This window comes from Brachyhypopomus gauderio, chromosome 21 (assembly GCF_052324685.1).
Source record: "Brachyhypopomus gauderio isolate BG-103 chromosome 21, BGAUD_0.2, whole genome shotgun sequence".
In the NCBI taxonomy this organism is placed as follows: Eukaryota; Metazoa; Chordata; class Actinopteri; order Gymnotiformes; family Hypopomidae; genus Brachyhypopomus; species Brachyhypopomus gauderio.
Window position 1 is genome coordinate 2,203,988 of NC_135231.1, and position 25,263 is coordinate 2,229,250.

General features: G+C 41.9%; 2 protein-coding genes across 3 annotated transcripts in view; one reads left to right on the forward strand and one right to left on the reverse strand.

Moving 5' to 3' along the window:
- Positions 1-2,231: 2,231 nt before the first annotated feature.
- On the reverse strand, positions 2,232-25,108 carry chl1a (cell adhesion molecule L1-like a). 2 transcript variants are annotated; one of them, XM_076983620.1, is made up of 27 exons: positions 25,078-25,108; positions 24,791-24,877; positions 22,031-22,187; positions 21,661-21,769; positions 21,273-21,463; positions 21,045-21,167; positions 20,313-20,483; positions 20,158-20,205; positions 19,917-20,019; positions 19,548-19,729; positions 19,184-19,318; positions 18,283-18,417; positions 17,453-17,564; positions 15,030-15,196; positions 14,772-14,937; positions 14,404-14,531; positions 14,006-14,107; positions 13,560-13,757; positions 13,052-13,122; positions 12,162-12,384; positions 11,351-11,466; positions 10,773-10,977; positions 10,397-10,519; positions 9,861-10,040; positions 6,559-6,690; positions 5,058-5,130; positions 2,232-3,433 (listed from the first exon to the last, which is right to left on the reverse strand). In XM_076983620.1, the coding sequence occupies exons 3-27, from the start codon at positions 22,110-22,112 to the stop codon at positions 3,250-3,252; spliced, it is 3,459 nt and encodes a 1,152-aa protein (XP_076839735.1). In that variant the 5' UTR covers positions 22,113-22,187; positions 24,791-24,877; positions 25,078-25,108; the 3' UTR covers positions 2,232-3,249. The 2 variants fall into 2 exon arrangements, with proteins under 2 accessions (XP_076839735.1, XP_076839734.1); XM_076983619.1 differs by lacking the exon at positions 25,078-25,108 and adding an exon at positions 25,032-25,069.
- cntn3a.2 (contactin 3a, tandem duplicate 2) overlaps positions 20,434-25,263 on the forward strand; it is a 72,470-nt gene continuing 67,640 nt past the window's right edge. The window contains exon 1 of the mRNA XM_076983622.1: positions 20,434-20,518. The gene's annotated coding sequence lies outside the window, so the exon portion shown is untranslated. The remainder of the gene's footprint in view (positions 20,519-25,263) is intronic.

Here is a 25,263-nt window from a genome sequence, read left to right on the forward strand (position 1 = left end):
CGCTCTACCCCAATAACAAGACTAACAGGAAGTCCTCAACAAGACCTGCTTGCACCGTAGTGCATACACTGAACTGAATATGACACTAAAATCAGGCAGCGCCTACTCCAGCGTGCCTAATCTGTAAGTCTTTCTTGCGGTGTGTGACATCCCTCCAGCTGGGCAGGGCTTTGGCTGTCCCCTGGCGTATTCCCTCTCTCCGCCCTTGGTCAGGAACAAGCCGGACAGTCACCGATGACGAAGACAAAGCCACGGGGTGTCTGGCACTGCATAATGTGGTCTGATGTTTGATTTATCACACTGTCCCCATATATAAAAAGAAATAACACATTTAAAAAGAAAAGAGAAGCATATTCTCTATGATTGCCTCAATCTGAGTCCAGTGTAAAATAACTGGGGACACTTAATTACAGGATAATATTAATGTCTTAGAATGGCTCTTCAAAATGCACGACTTTTATGGCCATTTTGAGCTGGGAATATATATGAGTCTGTGTATAAGGGGAAGTCCTACATTGGCAGGATGGTCTAAACCACTTCAGTGGCTTCAGACGGAACTAGATAGCTACAGAGGCTCGTATGACACCCAGAGCAGCTGGCAGGGGTTACACCTGCTGCTGAGAGACTGCAGTGGGGTAATCGTCTGTTGTTGTTTGGTGCGGTTTCATCGCTACACAGAGAAAGCAATTTTAGAATGGATAAAGGAATAATCTGCTCCAATTCCAGGATTATTGCTGGAATGACCTTCATTTCAGCAGAAAGCATGGAGTGGGTTCAAGTGCTTTGCCCAAAAAAATCATCAGCTTTTAGCTGGATGCCTATTTAATCTCGAGAAGCTTTGAGTAAAGAAGGGCAATATGTCTGAAAAACACTACGATAAAAAAAGACATGAACTCCAGACGAGCTCATAACATAAGGGATCTCCATGGCTCCATTGAGTGTAGATACGGCAGCAACATCTAATGTATTATTAGTAATATCAGTGATGATCCGCTTTGTTAATTTCTACACTGTCTAGTGATACAACATATCGGGCAGATATCTTCCTTCCTACAGGAGTCCTGGTTCATTTTCGGTGTCCTAAGCAATTGAACATCTGGAGATTGGAGTCGTTTGCTGAGTAAAAAACTACATGTCCCAAAATGTTCAGCAGGAACTGAATAGAAAAAAGTGCTTTCAAATATTGCTTGCATTTCAGTAATGCAATAATGCAGTGTGGCATAATTTAACATTGCCATGGTTTACAATAACAAAACTAGCCACTTTATTACATGCATTTCTTGAGAGTACGTATTATGTGTCCCAACCCTGACTGTAAACTACTTGGTGTTTTGCCCAATTTGTTAGCCTCTACTCTATTTATCTCAGCCCTCTGCCCACTAGATATTATTATTATTATGGCTGAGGATTGTCAACACAGCATTACCACTGACTTTATACTGGCACTGTTGTGTGTTAAGCTGGTACAAGCTGGTATCAAATACAGCTGGTTTTGCTGGGATTTACGAGAGTGCCAGTGCTAAGTCTGCCATCCAAAAACATCTAGCCAATATTCAGCCAATAGTGCTGGCCACTGATGGAATGTTAGTGTGTGTCCAACACACACTACATGGCGGTGCTACCTGTACACCTCTAACAGTGTTTCTTTTAAAGTGGTGTGTGTCAAATGAAATGGCTATTGTGTGGAGCTTTTCTATGCAATATTAGTTTAGTACACGACAAGAAGGATTCTACTATAATCCTATTTTTGGACGTTTGGGATTTGTGAATGTTTGAGCTGATGATACAGTAAGTGATGATAACTGATGATAAATGATAATTTCCTAATGTCGAGAATGTCTGAGTTCATGACAGATGATGAAGCTTACCCAGTACATCCTCCAAAAGAGAATTCCCCAAACTAAAAATGGGATGTCTAGAATTAAAGGTTTAAGGAAAGAGACAGACGTACATGACAGATGATTTGAGACTGAGATGATTGAGATGATGGTCAGACACAAGCTAATTGAACTCTCATTTTCTTATTATACTTTCTAAAAATGTTTATGTCCATGAATGCAGCTACAATCATTTGCCATCATTTAGACATTATGTTTTGGGACATCATTGACAACATTTCTAAAAGTAAATATTGATAGAAATATTGTTTTATCTGAGTTACAAAATAGAGAAAATATGTTAAGAATAGTCATATAATATTTTAAAATTCAGCTTTATAAATTACATGGTAATGAAGGCACAAGTGATGGTTTATTGCCTCTGAGAACCTGAAATCATACAAACTGTACATTCAAATACTTTATAGAGTATTCTCTATAAAACCCTGCAAGCAATCCTCATAGCAAAACAACACAACAAACAATATTTACAAAATTAATGAAATACAAAAATACAAATTACAAAAAACATCCGCAAAATAGATTTTTACAAGTCAACCCAAAAGGTCATATTGAAATATATTCAGAATAAGACACAAGTGAAACACAAAAGCAAGACTGAATCTCATGACATCACTCTCCACTCTTACGTCTCCTGGAGTCTCCTGCTCCACAGGACAAGACTGGTCTCCCACTCAGCCTGAGACTGGACTCAACCTTTATTCACATCACATCCACTCACAAATAATAACTTAAGTCAGCAATGGTCAAAGAAATTAATGAATAACTGAATGAAAAAATTTTTATGTGTAGACTGTATAAAGAAAATAATTCCTCTGGTTAGACTAGAGGGATGAGAAGGAAGTAAAATTCACAAATCCTTTTGCAAGGACAAAAGTACGAAGCATTTCTGCTCCATTCTGACCTTCTCTGTTGTATTCCCCCTGTTCCACCGGCTGTGTCAAGGGCGGCTTTGATCAAATTCATAGTTAAACAGGAATCTGTCATGTCCCAGGATTGATGAAAGAATCGGAAAGAATTCTGTTTTGTTCCATTGAGTCAACATCAAAGGAAACTTATTGCGTCCCCAGAGCCGCACCTCATTATGACTTGGTGAAAGGACGTGTGCTTGCCAACGCCAACCGGCATGTGAGTCAAAATTACTGTCATGACATCAACTCTGTTACTAACCGCAATAACTGCAAAACCCACTTGTCAAAACGAATAAATACTATACCGTTTTCCAAATATTAAATTATGGACTACATATAGTGCATGCCAGTTTGTCAGACCATGGGAATTGGTTACCTTGTACAAAAATCTATCTGGTCATGGTTGTCAGAGATTACAGTAAAAAGAGGCAAAGAGCATCTCAGGTTGCTGTGTTCGTCTCCGTGGGCGCCCTTTGCCTGTGGCTCGAGTATTCACCAATAAATGACCCGTCCTCGTTGAACTCGCAGCCCTCGTCCACCGAGCTGTCCAGGCTGCTGTTGTCCTCTCTGAAGTCTCTTTCCAACGAATACAGGCTGCCCCGGAGAGGCTTCTCATCGTTGTCGCTGTCAAAAACAAGGCAAAACGACTTCACCTCTCCCTAAAACAGTGATGGGGATGACTTACGATGAACAACGGCCTCTGCGCAGCACAAGTACGGGGGGTGGTGGGTTGGGGGGGGGGGGGGGGGGGTGTCGCTGCTTTTCACTTTTCACTAACTGCTAATTGCAAATTGCAAGAGCTTCAAGAGGTGACGGCAATTTAAAGCGTGCTCAGAGTTATTGTGCTCAGGAAATTGCGGAGTGCTCTTGTAATGCCAGCCTATGAGAGGGCTGACTGGAGTTCGCACCGTGTGCCTGTAGACAAACAACCTGTCTGTAGTCCCTGAGGAGTGCACAGGAACAAACCAAAATTAGATGCCAATTTGTGAACAGGCGCTCTGCCAACTAGCAGGTGGTTCTAGGAAGACACAGGGTCACCTTGAAAGCCCATGATTTCGAAGAAGCTCCATGAAGTGCTGGACTCAAATGAATCCAAGTCAAATGGACTCTAACAGGACAATTCCAAAGATGCCTGTTAATTAGAGAAATGCAACATCTCTGAAGCAGCAGGTATCGTGGGATCATGTTTTACTGTAGCACCAGAGAATACTTTTGACCACGCCCCCGGCACAATTTGCAGAATTTTTATTGCTGCTGATGAGCATGTATAATTATTCCTAATTTCTTACACGACGTACTGAATAAATAATATAGGCTGGCTAGACGTCTGCACTTCAAGCACATGGCAATTGAGAAAACAAACTCTCCCTCTTCTCCTCTCTCAGAAGCTCTGAATCATAAGCACCCTTGTGTGAGGCGGAGTGATGCACTCGGGGACTCTGCAGAGACTAATGCTATAAACCTCATCTGGCGCTGAAGACGTTTTCTCCTATCTAGTGTCCCCTGCTAGCAGATGTTCAAACAAACTACTGCTTCGGAGTCGCCAAAGTAGGAGCAGTGTTCTGTCCCTGAGCGCTCGCGCTGTTTCCCGGGGGAGGAACAAAACTGGGAACTCTGTGCGTACGTGTAATGAGATGGAAGCATATTACTGATTTTAGCTGAGCTGTGGGCAATTACCGTAGCCAACTGTGTTAGTGTGACCCTTTTCTCAAAGGCTTGGGCAGCTGTCATCTCACTCTTAAAGGGAACTAAAGCAAAATCCTCTAGACAAGACTCCAGACAGTACGCTTTGGTAAAAGTGTGAGAAGGCCATGTTTACGGTGATGCTGTCGTAATAGCTTTATAGCTAACTAGGAGTAAATCCACCATGAGTTCGATAGCATGGCAGGTGAGTTATCGTCATGGTTATGTAAGTAGCTATGTACTGATAACAAAAGGCCTAATGCATCACAGCAGTGGTTTTCTCCCAACTAGTCCTACAGCTCTAGGCCAACTCTCTCATTAGATGAAATACGTGCATTGCACACACAGGTCTACGGGTCAGCACAACTGGCTTCGCTCTGCTACTTGTGTGAGCTGAGCAGACAACTGGGAAAGGTCCGTGAGTGTGATTTCCGTGTTGATCTGAATAAGTGCTGTGCATGTAAGGCTCACATGTAGGGGACAGAGGCATAGCTTAATGAGTGTGAGGGTTGGGAATACAAAACCATCACAACAGCGTCTGTCAGCACCAGTGAGGATGACTCACCTGTATTCACAGGAAGTGTCTTCATTCATGCTGTGAGATTCCAGATCTGTCTGAACTTCCTCCTTCTCTTTCACTGGTGGATAAAGAATGGAAGGAACCAATGAAAATTGCCGAACGAAACTTCATGTTACCTCACTAATGATAATGGTGTTATTTTTTTAACTATATGCAAGCAGATGCAGTGGACATATACAAGATAGGCAAAAGGAAGTGAGGTATACAAAGGCCCACAGATCATGTGACGTGGGCCTGCTTTTGTGGAAGGGTTTCAAGGACACAGAATGTCTTGACGATTAGCTGTGCTCTGTGTCCAAATCTCAGGCTAAGCAATAAAGTGTTTACTTAGCTTAATTTGTGTTTAAGGCTGCACTACTGACAGAGAAGCTTTTTCCAAAGATTTCCAAAGATTTTGGGTTGTATTTGACCTTTTAAAATGCTGCTATGACAAACCACTCTGGAAGTCTGTATAACGTCTTCTTTGTAATGCATCTTTCATAATATTTGAGCATTTAAAATGTATAACATGTATTTTCAAGATGAATTGAAAAGGAAAATATGTCCTTTGAAAAATTACAGAAACAGAACTTGCAGGAAACAAGAGGACCAGTACCCTGGTGCAATACCAATACATTTCACATAAAATCACAAAAAAGGTTTTACACATTTTTTTATGTACATGTTGTTTAAATAATACTAAGCAAGGAACATTTTCATTCATTTCATGTCCTTCAATATGTATGTTACAACCATACTACAAAGACACAGTGTTACTCATAGCAGCACACAGTAATACAAAGCCTAAATCAGAATGGTTTTTGAGAATAATGTGAGATAGGTACAGGAGAGCTGAACAAATGTCTAATTATTTTGGATACTTGTTTTCCGATCCTTGGAAATAATATCACTAATAGTATTATTATAACAAAGTAGGAATATTTCATACTTCAAATATCTGAATACATCCCTGTCAATAGATGCTATTTTAAACTCAAATATGATTAAAGAGTAAAGAAAATCAGTCCAAATGAGACTTTTTCATTAAGAAGTTTCAATAAAGGCACAGATGGGTAGGAGAGAGAGATCCAGGGGTGATGAAATACTCAGCATTTTGTGTCAACATCTCCTGCCGGTGGTCAGGTGAGAGTGTGTGTGTGTGTGTGCGCGCGCGCGTGCGTTTGTGTGCGCGTGTGTGTGAGTGCATTTAGTGCAATGTGCATTTACAGCCACACGTCAGACGCAGAACACGCTAAACCTGAAGGGCCTCAAGTATAGGTGAAGCAGAACAAAGAGGACTGGTCTCATTGTGACTGTTTGACAACTCCTGAAAGCACGCGCAGCAGGTGGCCGGCCGGCCGAGCACTACCGGCACGCCGCGGTCACGCCTGCCTGGAGGCCCCGGTGCAGAGAGCCGACCGCCAGCCAGAGCCTCACCTACCAAGGGCGCCGCGATTCGGACCCCCTGTGGACCCCGGAACGACCTCCGCAATCAGCTGTACAGTACCTGCATACTTTCCAGCTTGCTTCCAAGTCACGAAGCACGCAATCAGGAACGCCAGACTGAGTAAGGCGACGGCACACATTATTCCCATAATCCAGGTCCTGGACGACATGCTCCCATATGCACTTTTCATATCTGCAATAACAAAAAGTAGTGATCACTCATCAATCTGTTGACCTGCGATCCTCTTTTAAAAATATTCGACCCATTGGGGTGCTCTGTCAGGGTAATGACTGTTTTCCTTGGTATTTAATGTTCATGCAGACAAGCTTAACAATGGAAGCTAATTAACAGTTTGGGCTAAAGAGTCTAGCTCTACCTTCAGTGTTGTTCTGTCAGGCAGAATCTCTGCCCTTTCACCTTCCTCCTTTGTCTGGAAAAGCTCCTCAAAATAACTAGAGTTATCCACTGAGGTGGTTGTCAGCACTCAAATTGTATACACAACCCCTGGCTAGAGTCCCTCAATGATATGGAAAGTTCTAGATGTGTTTATAGCTTTGGGAAGTCTGCCAAATAACATCACCTACAGGAGGTATGCGTTCAGAAAGTGTTAGTCCTTAACCCAGATGAATCATGGCATACTAAGTGACTATGTATGCAAACATCCCATACATTGACTGAAAAGACAAAATATATGATTTGTAAGTGTTACTAGGTGTTTCTAGCTAGTACAGTAAGTTTACTTTACCATCTCACGTTTTGCTAAAATGGGGTAGGAGGTGTTAAAGTTTATTAGTTCCAATATTATAATATTAATGTAATTTGTAATATTTTGAGGAGAAATAAGGGAATATTAAAAATATTAAAAATAAATGTTTGTGTTGCCCAACCATAGTTTACTACCCCTACTACCATTCTGATCTAGTATTACTTGTTCCCTACAGTGATCCATAATTGCAACACAGATTTCTGAACTTGAATATTTTCCACTGCTGTCCAGTTGATTTTTCCAGAACTGTCACTAGCAGAGGTGCTTACGCTGAACAAAGCTGAGAGTGAGACAGACCAAGAGAAATGAAACAGAGACAGCAAGACAGGCAGGCAGCAAGACAGATTAACAAGAGCAAGATAAAAACCCAGAAACTGAAGGAGCAAGGCTGAGAAATGGAGATCAAACTGGAATTACAATCATTTAACAAAAGCCAAACAAAGAACGAAGCTGCAAATATTTGTCTGAAGCTTTGTTCTTTGTTGAAGCAGTGCCCTGATAGGAGGAGGAGGCAAAATGCTGTAAGAAAACCCTACGAAATTGGTTGTACACCTTCAGTGTTTTTAACGAGACAGATCCCTATGGTGGAAATGGTTGCAATCAGTAGGAATTTCAGTATGGGATGAAATGCTCACCAAGAGAAGGGATTTCAACACAACACAATGGGACATGCTAAGATAGACGAGGGTCCGTCTGCCCTAAAAACGTTGCCCTGTGAGACATCTTGTCGCCAGAATCCCAGCACGCATGCTGTCGCACGCATAATAAAGCAGGAGCCGTCCATGTCGTATCACCTGCTGTGCTTTGTTTTGCCATTGATTATCTCCTGCTCCCATAATTCCTGCTCACTAAGATCACGAGCGGTAAGCAGTGTGACTCTCAGTCGTCGACAGTTCTGATGCGTGCGACCTGTACGCTAACCAAGCAAACTGCTGCTTGGTGACAAAAACTGGCCGTGGCTCTTGACGTGCGGATGTTTTTTGAGGACTTTCTCGAATGAGGTCAGGGAAGACCTTTTGGTGTCCTTTATGGTATTTTTAATAGTGGTGACAATTTACAACCAATGAAACAACTTGGTTCAAGCTTTAGGGGTTTTGGGACTGTAAACTATTACTATACTACTATAATACTAGTGTGAATATGACTATCACTCCACCATTACATTGTTACTACAGCCACTACTGCTGTAATCAAGTCTTGGGGGTACTGATTGTGTCTTAAGCACCATCAATATCCCTGCTATTGCCTTGATTAATGTTGGCTTGCTCTTGATATAAATATGGTTCTGATTTCTTCAAAGGCTTCAAGCCCCAGTAAGGAGTTGCTGAATCATTGCCAGAGGTACCCAGAGACTAGCTCTGAGTTTACCAGCAGAGAAGATGACAAATGTATTCACTGTACAATTGAGTGGATTTAAGAGACTCGTAGCACTGTTGCTAGAAAGCCTTTTGTTCTGTGATATATCCTCTCAGTGTACATTCCTGACTGAGTTTGATGAGAGCTTACTTAAAACAATAATTACTTACCTAAAATAATATTAATTAACTAAGATGACCTAGTATAATAAAATAATAGAAATAACTCAATAGCATATTTGAAAGATTGAAATGTCGTTCTTAAAACTCCATGAACTGGTTATCCAAAGGTAATTTGCTGATCAACTATTTCTCACTACGCAACTACAACTAGCTACATCCTACTGCGGTTGATACATACTGGTCTGTAGCCATGTGACCTCTGATGATGTTGTCTGTTCAGGAAACAACGCTTGAAGAAAAAACAAAAACTTCAGCGCAATATTGTCAGCAGGCTGCCCTACAGCTAAGATTTCATACACATGTGAATACACATATGTAAAGTTCAGTAGGTAGTAATGCAATACCAGCATCATTGCTCCATTATCATTGGTACTACCTATCGCAGTACAGGAGGTCACTCGGGAACTGTGGGTCGTTAACTCATAAAGGATCCCAGTCACGGGCTTGGAAATCTTCTGACTACCATGACAACAAAGACCAGGGAAGTGGCGACTTCATGGGGACACTAGCATGGCTGGTCAAATCTTGTGCTTGCTTTAATGCAGGAGACACTAACATCTCGTGCCTGTTTTAACACAGGAGACACTCACATCTCACGCCTGCTTTAACACAGGAGACACTCACATCTCGCACCTGCTTTAATGCAGGAGACACTCAAATCTCATGACTGCTTTAACACAGGAGACATATCTTGCATCTGTTTTAACGCAGGAGACACTCACATCTCACGCCTGCTTTAACACAGGAGATACTCACATCTCACGCCTGCTTTAACACAGGAGATACTCACATCTCATGCCTGCTTTAACACAGGAGATACTCACATCTCGCACCTGCTTTAATGCAGGAGACACTCAAATCTCATGACTGCTTTAACACAGGAGACATATCTTGCATCTGCTTTAACGCAGGAGACACTCACATCTTCGATCTGCTTTAACACAGGAGACACTCACATCTCACACCGGCTTTAACACGAGAGACACTCACATCTCGCACCTGTTTTAGCGTAGGAGACACTCACATCTCACACCTGCTTTAACACGAGAGATACTCACGCGACAGAAGTGTGGTGCCTCCGTCCTCGGACATCGCTGCTCCACACCCAGCCAGGGTGCACGCTCTCACGGAGAACTTATATTGGCTGCCACTCATCAGGTCATGCAGGACCCACTGCGTCGTGTCAGGGCCACTGATGTTCACCGTGTTGAATCCGTCCATGTCCGCAGTGCCATTGACTGTGATTAAGACACACAACGGCAGTTTTGTTGCTTGAGGTAGACGTTTGCATTTTTATTTCAACAAAAATGCAGCTCATAATTCAGATGTGGACAGACGTGAACTGGTTTTTAGGCTCGTGCTTCCATGAGAGGCGATCAAGTGATCTTCGACAGTAATATTAAAAGAGGACTATCTTTGTGAAATCATGAAAGATTTGTTACGCGTGGGCTTTTTAGCAGTACTAGCCAAGAACGGCGAGGCTTGACAGCCAGGCATTAGCAGTATCTATTATCCACTGCCTGCACAATGAACTGACATGCAGCCAGAGCCAAAGTGCTTGATGTCACGGAAATGAGCTACAACATTCACATACTTATCTGGTAGTGCAGCCTGTAGCCTGTGAGAATGCCGTTAGCCTCCAGCGGTGGAGCCCACACCAGAGTGATGGAGTTGCCCTGAGGGTTTGTGGCTCTCAGTATAGGAGGTCTCTCTGGGACTGCAGGTAATTAACTCACAATTGATCCCACTCACAAGCCCAGTAATCTTCTGACTACCATGACAAACTTTGCGGCAAGTAATGCATTCGCTCGTGATTACAACACAGCCTACATCTCGTGGCACTGTCCTTTAGCTGTCAATGAGGCTAAGTATCAAAGGACTCGAAAGAGAATACAAAATTTCAATGCAACTCTGCGCGTGTTACGAAAGACCTGCTTAGAATGGAAGTGGTGTGAAATGGAAGCTCTTGCCTCCCTGTGGCGTTCTGAAGGTGAGATGCTCGCAGCCGGGGCCGCTGCCTCTGCCGTTAAAGACGCTGACGGTGAGGCGGTACTCGGAGAACGGCCTCAGCCCAGGCACCACGGCGAGACTCCGGTTCCCTGGCAGAGTGAGAAACTGCTTCTCAGCAGGGACTTCCTTAGAGGTCAACAAGCTCAGCGTTCTCCACCAATGCACCTGGACGTGAGGGATGGAGAAGCAGATAAGGAGTGGAAGAGGAAGATGGTGGGGGAGGAGGAGGAGGGGAGGTGAGGAAAACGATTCCGTGATGAGAAAGAAAAGACAAATAAGGAAAGAAAGGAGAGAGTAGAAGACAAAGACAGGCAGAGAGAGAAAAAAACGAAACGGCAAGAGCCGAAGAGAGACAGAGGGAGAGAAATAGGAGGGAAAAGGGAATAAGGGGAGGAGACAGGCCATTAATAGCAGCAAACTGCTTGGTCAAGGCTAAATGAGTGTCCCCTCCTGACCCTGCTAAAAGACTGCAGGGGCATGACCCAGACAGCACCAAGTGGCAGGAAGGACATAGGAGACCTACGGGTCAGACACTCACATTGTAGCCGCCAAGACGGCCCCTCAGCTGGGACGGAGGGACAGGGGACCAGCTGACCCTGAGCACCGTAGAGTTCAACACGTCCACAGACACATGCTCGGGAGACGCCAAAGGCACTGCGGAGGACAACACAGGAAAGGCTGCTCTTAAACGCTCAGCACAAACGCTGGGCGTGGAGCAGGCGTGCACACACGGCCTCCAGCACGCACCACAGAAACACACACAGGTGTTTCCACCCAATCAACAAGAAGACATGGGTCAGAGTCCAACACGATGGAGCTGCTTATGAGATATATCTGTTCCTGTACATGTTTACAGGAACAGATAAGCGGTCATGGGGTAAGAGGAAGATGAGTAATAAAAAGTGTACAGCAGTAATGGTCATACATTTAAAAATCTACCTACAGCCTGCCGGGCAGGGGTGGTTAAGAGTCTAGAATCGCTGGACGCTTTTCATCAACGCAAACCCTAACAGAGAAATAAAAATACCCCAGCCTGTTGCATTATCTTTAAAACAATGCCAATAGGCTACTACAGACAGATCATAATGGAGAATGACCTCTAAAAAACATCATTACATGAGGTAACGTATCATTTTAGTTGGAGGCGTGTTTAAATCAAACGAGGTATTCTTTTGAGGATTAACACAGCAGCAGTGCCTGTTCTAGAGCTGCACATTTCTCTCACAGCAAATGTTCATCATTGTTGCCAAAATGTCTGTCTCCTCTACAGAGCAATTAAGACAGGTCACAATGAAAACGGTCACATTAGAGTCATGGTTTGGGCATGAAGCTACAGAAGCATTACTCACAGTCTTCCCCAGAATATCCTGTCAGCACTCTGGGTTCGGGCGCCCAGCCATGTTGGTTTCGGGCTTGGATTTTGACTTCGTAAGGAACGAACGTCGGGGTCTCTTTTACAACAAACGAGTGTCTCTTTATTATGTGCTCCTTCCAATTCAGATCAGCACCCAGCTGCCTGTAGCTCAGCTTGTATTCTAGACCAGGCCCATTGTGTTCTATAGGCATCAGAGGCTAAAGTGCAGAGAAGGGGAAGGGGGTGGGGTTAAGGTGCACCTACATCTCATACATGCAAATTTTGCTAAATTATGCATGGGAAGCTACCAATGACCTGGATAGGGTCAGTGGCCCCAACCTCTCGGTAGATTTATTTCATTCTTAAACAGTACTACTGTTTTTTTTTTTAGATCAGGTTGTGGCAAAATTAGTGCTGGTAAGTGTCAGTTTAATTTATTTTTAAAAGATGCTGTCACAGGCCTGATACAATCTTGAATTTTAACTGATTAAAAAGTCAGAAAATGTCAGGAGCTCAGAAACATAGTTCCCCTCATGCTCCCCACAGATGTATTTTGGCTGATCTAAGTAATGTGTTACTTAGATAATGAAATGTCTGGTGAAGCATATCCTTCAAAAATTAAAGAATGGGTTTTCTATTTTTCAACCCATAAATGTATAAAATTGTTTCCCCAAAACCTATGACAGTTCTGGCTGACAGCTTCAGTACTAAGAAGGTTGCTGTTCCTCTGTAGTTTCTAACCAGGCTTACAGCGCAATGCTAATGCTAACTCATAACGTCCTGTTCAAAAACAGGGAAAAATCACAGAACTTCAATAATACTGACTGAAATCACAGATCTATAGATATACTAACCGCTCTATTCAGAAGATATATAATTTGTTACCTCCCAAGTGATGTCCATCTGATGAGGCAGACGACCCTCAATCTTTATGTCCTCAGGGTTTCTATCAGGTGCTGTATAAAGAGGAAATATGAATTATTAACAGTTGTCCACTGTATTGCCCTGTCTGTCTGGAGTGGGTGATCCAGCAGGGGCTCTGGTGCTGTATCTGTACATAGTTGCATAGTCCATTTTGCTTCCTCCCAGTGGTCTTTCCTCCTACTCAGTGATGGTTATGAATACAGAATGGCGCAGGAACGCCGTTCGCGCCAGATCCAGGCCGCGCGGTGCGGAGCCCCTTTGGGATGCTGTCGGCGAGCTGCCGAGCCGTGTGGGTGAGTGGAGCGGGAGAGCTAGGCATGAGGTGGAATGGCATTCTGACCAAAACTAACACCGTTTTCTTATTCGTTTCATTAAATACACTGAAATGGCTTAAGTATTTAGCACTACACATATACACACACACATACACAAAACTAGCAAGACCCAGGAAAATTAGTCCTCTTCCTACCAGCAGGGGGCGTTTTATATCTCTCAGAAGGTTTGCTGGGAAGGCTCATGCCAATAGAGTTGACAGCGGTGACTCTGAACTGGTAGTCAATGTGGCCATATAGTGACAGAGGAGCCGAGTTGTGGTTGCCAGACACTCGCAGTAATATCCTCCACCTCCCTGGCTCCCAGTGGTTCTCTTCGTACTCAATGATGTACTCTGCACATGAATAGTAAACATTGCTGTTACTTAATATGTGGCTCGCGCAGTGTACTGCAGGGCACTCCTATTAGAAGAGTTAGCTATAGTCACATGGAACACAGATCCAGGGGAAACAAAAGCTTTTACTACAGTCTTCCACAGGGGAATGACTATCTTGTAATAATTACAAGGAGTAAGAGGAAGAAGAAGAGGAAGAGGATGTTGGTAGACTGGCGCTTTTTATGTGGCGTGCACCTGCACGTTACCTGTTATGGGACTGTTATGGTCTCTGGGGGGCACCCACTGAAGTCTCACACCCCGATCTCTCCGATCTGATAATGTCAACTGTACGGGAGCATCAGGGACATCTAGAGTGCATCAGAGACATGATAAGTTTACAGTATATATAGAGTACATTATATATGCCCTTTACTGTCACAGCTGATGAAAGATTGCTGTACTTCGCTGCTAATCTGATTAGCTCTTATATGTATAGCTATTATAACAGTTCCATCAATCTTAAAAGGACTGCACATTTTAAGGTGTGTTATTACTAATTGCTAATAATAGCACTAGGGTTTCTAAAGGTGGCTTGCAATCTAGTTGATGCTGAACAACCTTACCATGCATACAGAGCAAAAACAATTTTAGACAATTTTCCCACCTAGTACAGTTACATGTGCAGATGCTGTATCTTGGTCCAGAGGTGTTTTAGCAATACATGTGTAAAGCCCTTTATCACTGTGGCTTACGTTGACGATCTGTAGTTTTCCCTCATCATCAATATAGTACCTGAAAACAAGCCAAAACACTATATGATTAAACCAAACGGTGTGGTACTTTTGAGTGAAGCCGTAATGACAGAACACTGTAAACACAGTTTGAGAACATACATTATTACATATTTAACATTTCAGGACAAAACAACATTACCTCAGCCTTAAAATCTCCCAACTGACTTCACCTGATTTAAAAGAACTATGGATTATATATAGCTCTCTTGAGACCTACAGCTAGAGCTGGGCTACCTACCCTGAGTCATGAGTGAGGTTGGAGTATATCTCTATTCCATCCTTCTGCCAGAGAACTTCTAGCTGTCCACTGAGTGACTGGTCATACTCTGCCAGGCAGGGAAGCTCTACTGTGGAACCTCTTTTGATCTCCATGTCTTGAGGAGGGGACACAATTCTTGTCGGATCTGCCATAATGACCATAATACATGCCTGAGTGAAATTCAGTGTTTCAGGAAGAGGAGTAAACAAACATCAATATTTAAAGAAAATCTCTAACCTTTTATATAAAGTTTCGCAGTGATGGTTGAAATACCCTCCGAGTTTGTAACAAGACACACATATCTCCCCATGTCTCCCATCTCAGAAGTGTGAATCTGCAGGGAGCCGTTCTTAAAGAAAGAGAACCTCTCTCCTTCCAAAAGGCCCTCTGGGTCTTCCTTTTTCCTACAAGCCAAACAGTGAGATGTTCACTGAGATGTTCCTAAAACTGCAGCCCTTGGGAGCAGCCTACTTTTCAAAGTTTTCAGGTTGCTGGAGTCTGAGGTGCATACTGGTCAAGCCGATTTGAAAAATATCTGTAGCACTTTGTCCTGAGGAACGAATCTGCCTCATGGCTGCTTTCTTAGAAATCCTTAAGATGACTATGAAAACTATCCACAACTGCAGACAGAGCCCAGACAGGTGAACAAGTCCTTGAGTACCACACGTGTAGAAACATTTAGTGAAAAGAATCTCTGAGAGTTTTGCCATTAGTAAGAGCAGGCAGACTCTACACAAACTAAGACTGGATGGAGCCGCATCACTGGATGGAGTGTCATCACTTCATTTGATTAACAGAAGGCCGTATAATGTGTGGGAAGTCTACCTTGAAGCGCTTTAATAATGCTTTTTTATCTTTTACACATTTAAGAGGCTGAAGGATTACAGAGCATCAAACAAGGTTTTGTCTGCACAGCAGGAAACAGAAATTACTAGAGTTTTGCTATTAATAAGATGACTATGGAGACTGGATAAATATAAAAAGATCACAAGCATCTTGAGGTTAGCCTTTTCAGTGTGGAAAATGCTGAATGAAACATCCTTAGGAGGGAGGGAGCATAATGTTGTCCATGTTAATTTATTTATTTTTGCTTAAATCTAAGAGAATCAAAGTCATCAAATCAAACTAAAAACTTCGTTTTTTCCCCCATTTAGGCTCAAATATTCACATACTACATTTAATTCCTACGGTGTCCGAGGAAACCCATCACGCTGCAAAAAAAAAAATCATGCTGCAAATACGCAAAGCAAATTAATCAAAATGACAACGTGTTTAATACATACGGAAACATGCTACAAATTCAGAAATGCTGCAAATCCAGTCAACACAATGGAAGTGGGCCACAACACAACAGAAGTGTTTCTGGACAAATTATTTTAAGCAGGGACTCTGCAAGTTTTTAGCCAGAAACAAGAGTTGTGTTATACAATATCTCATCATGTTGAACAGAACTAAAGTACTAAAGATCTTTATATATAGCTAGCTAGCTATTTAGACAGAAACTAACTTGTACTAAATGGGATTTTCTATCAGGGTTTTGAAGCCTTAGTTTCTGTATAAGTACATAGCTATCTACGTTTAAAGAGCATTTAGCTTCCCCTTGATATAAGCAGTGACTACCAAGTGAAAAGTAAGCGATTTTATCATGGGTAACATAAATGATGCAGTATGTCTCAAAAAGATTTCCCCAAATAGACTAAACATAAGAAGAGATGAAGGGAATAACACTCTGTATGCTTTTAACTAGAAACGAGAGATGTATTATACAGTATCTCATTACTCATGTAGCTAGATAGCTAACTATCTATTACATAGCTAGTTATGTAATTTGTTATGTACTTACATAGTTGAACTAATTCAGTCCCGGTCAATATAATGCAGGGTTGCCAACTTTTGAAGATCGCTTGGAGTGAGATTTGAACCTGGAGGAGGTGGCGAGTGCAAATTGTTGATGGGGGGGGGGGGATCGATCGATCGCCGGTGGTTGGCGCCAGAGCAAACTAACTCATTGTATCATAGATGTGGATCAGAGGTAAATAAACTAGATTTTTTTTTTCGGCGTGAGATATCGGAGATACTGTACAACCAGGGTTGCCACCTAGGTCAAAAAACAAGGACACTGTCATACGAACGTAAAATGTTACCACGTGGGGGGGGGGGGGGGGGGGGGGGTGGCGTATGCGATGTTATTATTATTTTTTTGTTTGTTTTGTGTATTTGCAGTGCGTTTTTCTTTTGCAGCGAGATGGGTTTTCTCGGCCACCGTAAATCCCCTCTAGTATTTTGTGTATTATAACTAATTACAGAGATGTTTTCTGCTCAAGTATAAGTTAAGGTTATAAGTTGTAGACACGAGTTAACATTCAACTGTGTGCAGCACAATTTAGAGGTTCCAGGGACTATCTAGGCTATATAGTAGATATATAGTGGATATAAAATTTTGCTTCAAATATAAATACTGACATGAATAAAAATTATCTGAAAGAGCAGGACTGAAGTATGTGTTTGGATTTCACAAATTTTCCTTATTTCAGTTCTGATTGGTGTTTTCAACATTTCAGTTGTAAAGAGTTGATAATTCTATAAATTGTTGAAAACCTAAACTAAGTCACTTCAAATGAAATAACCCACCAGTCCAAGTAAAACAACACTAAACTAACCAGGATGTAGTCGCCAGTGGGGAGCTAAAGACTTCACAGTCCATGATGACGCTCTTCCCACGGACGGTGGCATACTCCAGAGAATCTCTCGTCAGAACCAAAGGAGGGTGATCTGGGACAAAACCACGCCATTAGTCATTTACGCAAGTGACTGAAGATCAAACAGCAGAGGCAGGGAATGGGCTAGTTTCAGGGAAGGGTCTTCAAAGCAAGCGATTGAAGATGCTGGCAGTTCCACAATTAAGTGCTGAAAAGGCTATTAACATTAAAAAAACACAGATGAGCTGCAGGCAATTACAAAGAAGCAACAAAACAGTCTTGAGCAAGGGCACTCACACACACACACACACACACACACACACACACTCTCTCTCTCTCTCTCTCTCTCTCTCTCTCTCTCTCTCTCTCTCTCTCTCTCTCTCTCTCTCTCTCTCTCTCTCTCAGCCAGTTACTGTACTTCTATGTCAGTTGCAAATGAACAGCTGGTCATACCCTAAAGCAACCATATCAGCATAAACATCATATCTTAATCAAAACACAGACATGATGAAAATGCCTCCTACAACATTTCTCCCCATTTAATCCCAGAGACAACAAGTGGGAAATAAGTTACTTGCATTCATATTGATTGATATGCACATTATATACATATCATGCATATTTTAATGCAGCATGCAGTTTAGCCCCTAATACATTCTCCACAGTTTTTCTTCAGCTCCATTATATACTTATAATGTCTTCATTTGTGGTCAGTAATAATTAACAAATTAAATAAACTATTTTAACAGCTAAATGCCAGGCTTCAGCTACGGCTGTGTAGAGCTACTCACTCATCACCATGATGTTAGCAGTTGCCAACAGAGAGCCATGTCTGTTGGAGACCTCACACTGGTATACTGCAGTGTCAGTAGGTTGGGCCTTGTGAAGGATAATGGTGTCACTTCTCGCTTGCGTTGATGAAAACTCTGGAGGAGGCAGGAAAGGGTGAATCTGGTCAGGTTTGGATAAATTATGCTGCAGTCTAGTAAACCTCTCATATTTTAGAAGCTGTTGTCTACAAAAGAATTGTAATCTCACATCTCACTGGGTATGACATTTTTGCTTTGATAATGATTATTAAGTACTTGAGGTAATAGTCCAAGACATATTTGTTGTTCATCAATATGACCACTGGTCAATGATACATAATAACAAGACTCTTTAAAAAATGCAAAAATGATATTTGTAACAGGGTCTTTTTTTTTTTTGTTTTTTTTCTACATCATCTAATTGCATCATCTCACACCAGTAATCACAATAATGCACACGAACAAAGACAGAACAGCCCTATACATCTTCCAGAAGGAAAAGCTCAGAAGCAGAGCTCAGGCCTAAACCAACCACAGATCAATGAGACAGAGAACCTATTTTAAAATTTCTGAAGGTTTGTTTACATTGTGCTCTCTGACAGCACAGGAATCAAATTCCCATAAGATCCCCATTCATCTCCCATTACAGTTGTAAACAGCAAATAAGATATTCAAGATGGGACATCCTCATTATTCAATGGCGTAATATTGATGTAGTATTGATGTAGTCTTTGGTGCAAGATACACTCATGTAAAGAAGAAGTGAATAGAATGCAGAGAAGCACACATCATTGTTGTCAGGTACTATACCTTTCAAGAACTGAGTGTAAGGCTAGTATGCTCTAGTAAGGACATACTCAGACGCTCCTGTTCACTAACTCACCATCAAAAGGTTTGCCATTCCTCATCCAGGTGAGTTTGGGCCGCGGTCTCCCTCCAGCATTACACTTGATGGGCACGTCTGTTCCAATCGACACTAGCTGACTCTTCGTGGGCTCGTCCACCCAGTGCGGTGGCTCTGTGACACAGGAGGGATTTTACTACACAGACTAGCGCAACACTGCCATCCTGTGGTGGCACGATGTCAAAGCAATTTGCACGTGCATTTAAGAAGACCGTTCGAGTCAAATAGCTCCGTTTAAAGGTGACGGACAGTCACGTGTAATAATTCTTACAAAAATGTCACCTGAGTGTGTAATTTGAAATTTCATTTCTTCTAATGGGTTAAAAAAGGAATGAACGCAAACCTTCTACTGCAACGTCGAAGTGATGGACAGCTTCTCCAAAAGAGTTCTTAGCCTTGCATGTGTATTTTCCACTGTCTTCCTCTTTGACCTTTGATAAAGTCAGTAGTTTCCCATAACTCTTAATGTTGGTGCGTTTTGGCAGCTTCTCTCCCACCTTGGTCCACTCTATTGTTGGTGTGGGGCTAACATAAAAAAATACAATGCACATAAATGATTTTCTCAGTTGACATTTACCTAAGCAATGATTAAATGTGTCATTGTGTATAAATCAGTTCATAACAAGAATATGCTGAATGATATTGAATGATGATGCTGAATGATGATTTCTATTACGATATCTTACTGACAGGGGAGAGAGTGAAGACTTACAAGCCCTCTGGAATGCATTCAAGCTCGAGCTCCTCGTCTTTCACCAGGTATATTTGGGACTGAACACCAGAGGGCACTAAAAAGTTAGGTTTCCTACCCAAACCTGAGCGTACAAACGCAAACGGCCAAAGATCATTATGATGTCAACCACATTCAAGCACTGTAATCGGTTCATTTCTGAACATCAGCTATCGAAACTAGAAACTATAAGCAAAACAACAAGATGATTTGACAAGGTCACCTGACTGACGTCCGACATTGGTGTCGCTGAGGAGTTCACTGGAGTTCACTGGAAGGACAGAATGCGTCACAGGCATAAAGATTTGTCTTACAACACACACGCCGTAAAAGCACCAGTGTGTATATGTTTAGCGAGGAGTGTATATGAACACATACAGGGTATGACCACGACAGGCATGGCGGTTTTCTGCACAATGGTACGAATCGTGGGGAAGGAGGCGAAGCAGCAGTAATCACTGCGGCTGTCGTTCGGCTCCACGTTGGAGAAGTACAGGTCTCCATTAAGGCCCATGGACACCCTCTCATTCTGCTCAATGTGCTGAAGACCTGCAGACAATGTGAAGAGGCCCACTTAGCTTCACGTGAGTAACCAGAGCCTCCAATGGATTGTCATTCATGGAGGGCAGCAGTGTGTAATCAGAGCAAAGTTTTTCAAGCTCCTACAGTGGCCCTGGGGCTGTTTTTTAACCTTTACATCATGTTGAAAAGATAAATATGTTCTTTAGGGTCAAAGCAACATCTCACTCCTTAAATGTTTCTGTGTTTGTATTTGGAAAATATATGTAATGTGTAATGGTACTGTATTTAATTACTGTATGTAAGGTCATCTGATAATCATGACGATTATGCTTTGGCATTTTTGTGACATCAGGGCGTAATTCTGAAAACTGCTGTGTAAAAATACTCGTGTTTCTTTTGTTGTGGAGCATAAGGATTTCAAGTACAAAGCACCAGTGCTAGAGACGCCCACATTGGATCAGATAACATAATCCAAAATGGATTCAATTTAACATAATCTAATTGTGTCATGAACAGAGAAAAATCATCTGTGCAAGACCAGGGGCCCCTGGGACTGGCACTGTGCCGTCTGGGTGTACAATAACTTACCAATAGTCATCCAGTAGAGCTGAAGAGGTGGGATGCCCTTGGGCGGATTACACTCTAGAACCATTGAATCTCCCTCATTAACCACTATTGGCTCAATGTTTTCTTTTGGGAATTTTGGTGCAGCTTTGAAAGAAGTATAACAAATGCAAAAGCAATGCTGATTACATCATTTCACCAACATTTACTAATTCCACATCCAAGAAAGGACATTTGTGGAAAATGACTCACAAGGCACAATGAAATCTGCTTCTTCTGATACGGCAGTTCCCAGTTTGTTGGAAGCAGCACATCTGTATTTGCCCTGATATTTTGCCAGGTCCTTGGTTTTCGGTATCACAAAACTTCCACTATTGTTGAATTTTATGAGCCTGGAGTCCTTATGTAGATTAAATTCTTGTCCATCTTTAGTCCAACTGAATCTGTTCAATAACCAACATTTAAACAGAATCCAGAACACATACTAGACTTATTTCTGCCATGGTCATGTACAGTATATATTCCTTAATGTACTGTATTCCTAAAAATGAGGTCTGCCGAATTTTTAGTGGGGAAGGTCACTGGTAATTTTAACTGAGTGGCACAACCACAACATGAGTCAGTGAAATGATGGTCTTACTCTGGTATTGGGTTGCCTGTGGCTTCACACGTCAGAGTGAAACTATCTTCAAATGGCAAAGCAATGAGAGAACTTGGAGGCTGGGCTGTTATTGTTGGCAACTGTTCCACTGAATGGAAAAAGTTCAGAATAAAACAGAGTTCAAATGGGACACATTGTACAAACTCAAAAGAGACACTTCCTATTATGGATTTCAAGCATACTGTTTCTGCACATATTGGCAAAGCCTATTGTAAAAATGTAACAAAAGGTTTAAGAAACAGTGGTAAAAAGTTAGAGAGCTGGTCCAGAGACAGATGATGTAGCAATGGAAATAAGGCAGAAACAAGAGCAGTAACCATCTGACGATTTTAATTGTGAGATATCTTACCCTGAGGAGGAATATGTAGACCACAGACAGCAGATAAGCAGGCCAAGAGGAGTCTGACACCATGTCCCCCGAGACACCACATCTCAAGACCCCAATGAAGACCTCGATGAAGACCCTCTCCACCAGTGTCTCAGCTAATACACTCTGCTGCTAGATCCTTAGAGAAAAAAGATATTCAAGAGATGAAATATGAGAGCATAGCAGAGCAGAAATCACCTACAAAGTTATTTGCTAAGTATTCAAGTATGATCTGCCTATAGTTTTATATATTTTTGCATTTTGTGTTTAGGATAGCCTGAGCAACTTGGTCAAATAATGTATTGCTTTTTACCTCAGGTTACAGAAAAATACTTTAACATAGATTCTTCAATGCTGTCGTTACAAAATGACAGTATTTTATCTATTAGTGGGCATAATAGAAGAAAATGTCCATAAAAACAAGATGCAATTTTTTCCCTGGCAGTTTTCTATTGATTTTTATAAATGGAGCTAAAAACACACAGTGGATCAGCCCTTTGCCAACACACCCACAGAGGAAACGAGAACAGGTTAAGAGCTTAGCGTTTATGTTTTATTTGTTGTTGCAAGTCACTTGACTGACAAGTTGGACTGAATACTGTTGCTTTCTTCTTTCCTTCTTACTTGCTAACAATAATAAGGAAGAGGCCTACTGCAATCTTCATGGTGTCCGCTGAACCAAAAACCTGCCACAAGGCACATGCTAAAGGCTAATGACGTGTGCCAAACACTCACTGCTACCCATGAGTCAAACGCCTGACAGGCTGAAAGCCAGAAACAAAACCCCTCGCCTACGTACCACTGCAAACGAACAACTGCCTTGTTTGCCCTAGCAATAGCCCAGGGTAGCGCCTGGTGCTCCTGACAGATCCTCCTCTGGGCTCTACATTCCCGAATGTCTTTGTTGGAGCGCTGAGTCAGTAAACATCCTGATCACTATCCAAGAGGCATGAAAAGTATATAATATATAAGAAAGGGAAATGAATTCTACGCATTGTTGGTGCTCTGAGGGTTTGGATCCAGACTTTTATCTCCAGAGACGTACAAAAGCCGTATGCAGGCTTCCAAAGGGGCTGTTGCATTTATGCTTGCGGACACCCCGCAGGAACGTTAGCGCCTCACATCCACGACCTCAAGGTTACAGGTTCAAATTCCTTTACACTTCACTAAAGACATGATAAAATGTCAGAGGCCTGCAGGTGTTAATATCTGCCCAAAGCTGCCATCACACATTTCAATAAAGCATGGCCAATTTGTGATTAAAAGATGGCACGAAAGGTCAAGCAGAACCATTTCAGAACCTCTTTGAACGGGTTTTGCCTAGCAACATTAGGCCCCCCCTCTCCTGCAGGGGAACAGCCAATGAACCTCAAGCAGGTTCAACCCTGAACTTATGTAAGGCAGTACTGATGCTAAATGCACCGGCAATAACCACAATTGGATCTGCTGACATGAAATGTGATTTCTCGCCCAAAAATATTTCTGTAAACAGCTTTACCAAGCCAGTCTAAAGAGGATGCAATGCAACATCAAAATGTGTGAACATGCAGGTACATGTGAGGATACTTTAAAGAGCAATTATGCAAGTGCAGTGCTTATGCTTGGTTCATACTTTCACACATCATTTAAAAACATATTTTTTCACTGGAACTGGAACTCTTTTTCATTTGCAGCAAGCAATAAATAAGATGAAATGTATTTTTCCATTATCATTGAGATAATATATTATTTACATGCCATGTTTTCTTCTTATCAAAAAACCCAGCATCTGATCCTGAAAGGCAGTTTACTGAGGAAGTGCCATACTTTTTCCTGGTAGTCGATTACAGATAACTTCTCAAACTCCAGATGTTTGTGTTGTAGAAACATTCACTCAGGTGAACTCAGGTTCATATTTTAATATGATGACAACAACCAGACCGCTGACCATATTGCAGTAGGCCTACTCACAATTATTGATTTCTTAAGGAATGACAAATCTATAAACACCTATAAACTCAGAGAACAGTTTTCATGCAGTTACAAATAAGCAACAGGAGTCACTAAAGTCTAAACTTTAGTGTGCATTTAGCACACTAAACTCTGTGCTAAATGCAAACACTCAATGGTAAAGTCAACAACTGCATTTTGAGAGTAGGCACTGGGATCTCTCAATCGCCACTTTTTATAAAATGGGCAATATTCCTACAGTTGATATGTCAAGAATAGCTACTTTAAGAAGTTGTAAAAAGTAATTTGAAAACATTATCTGTAGTTTATACAAGTTGTTTTTAATGAAGCACACTAGCTACCATTTGGTATATATAAAAAGAAAACGTTTTTTGTTTTCCCCCAATTTTGAAGTTCCTGAAATGTTTGTTTGATCATGACATTGAAAAAATCTAGTGATTTTAAGGAATTCTTACAACTTTTTCATGTAGTGCACCCTCTTCTGTTTAACATTATGCTTAGTCCTTCTGTCTTGTCAAAGTGATCCAAAAGTAATGCAAAAAGTAGCATAAACAACTTGTGACAGAAAGTAGTACTATAGCATAAGATGTCATGAAATATGTAACTTCCCAAGACTGTACTAAGAGAAGCTTTAAATAAGGTGTGCGTTACTGTAAGCCAGATAATATGATAAACCCCCATTCTGATGTGCTTTGCTGTCATTTAAAGAATAACATGTAACTGTACACCCACTGTTAAACTCCTCATGAAAAAAAACGTGCTAAATCAAACAGAAGGAGTGTCTCTACTTACTTGGGCAGGTCAGGTACAGTGTAGGTAGAATCCACAAAACAGCAACCCAATAAATCCCTGTTAGAGTGGAACTCAGGAGAGGAGCAGCTACAATATCAAACACATTCAGACTGACGGTCTAAGTACTCCGCTAAGCACACATTCTTACACTCTCCACACACACGCACACACACGCACACACACACACACACACACACACACACACACACACACACACACACACACACACACACACACATACCTCTAACATGCCACAGCACTCCAGAAATGCACAAATGGAGACTCACTGAGGAAGACGCGTGTCAGCGACGCCTCTAACTAGGCTGAAAGAGCCACTAAACCTAGACAAAGAGTTAACAAAAGCCTGATCCACCCAGCTATTTACAAACTGCAGAAGAAACGAACCAGGAAAGTTCAGAAATCCTGGCGATCCAATGTGCTACTTTGCCTCTCAGTGGAGCATCTTTTGATAA

Excerpts from the sequence above, each read along its gene's own strand:
- chl1a (XM_076983620.1), bottom strand. The coding sequence starts at position 22,112 with ATGTGGTGTCTCGGGGGACATGGTGTCAGACTCCTCTTGGCCTGCTTA. Across the intron at positions 21,464-21,660 it reads ACAGGCAACCCAATACCAGA|ATTCAGTTGGACTAAAGATG; the intron begins GTAAGACCATCA and ends GTTATTGAACAG. Across the intron at positions 12,385-13,051 it reads AGATGGACATCACTTGGGAG|CCTCTGATGCCTATAGAACA; the intron begins GTAACAAATTAT and ends TCTGCACTTTAG.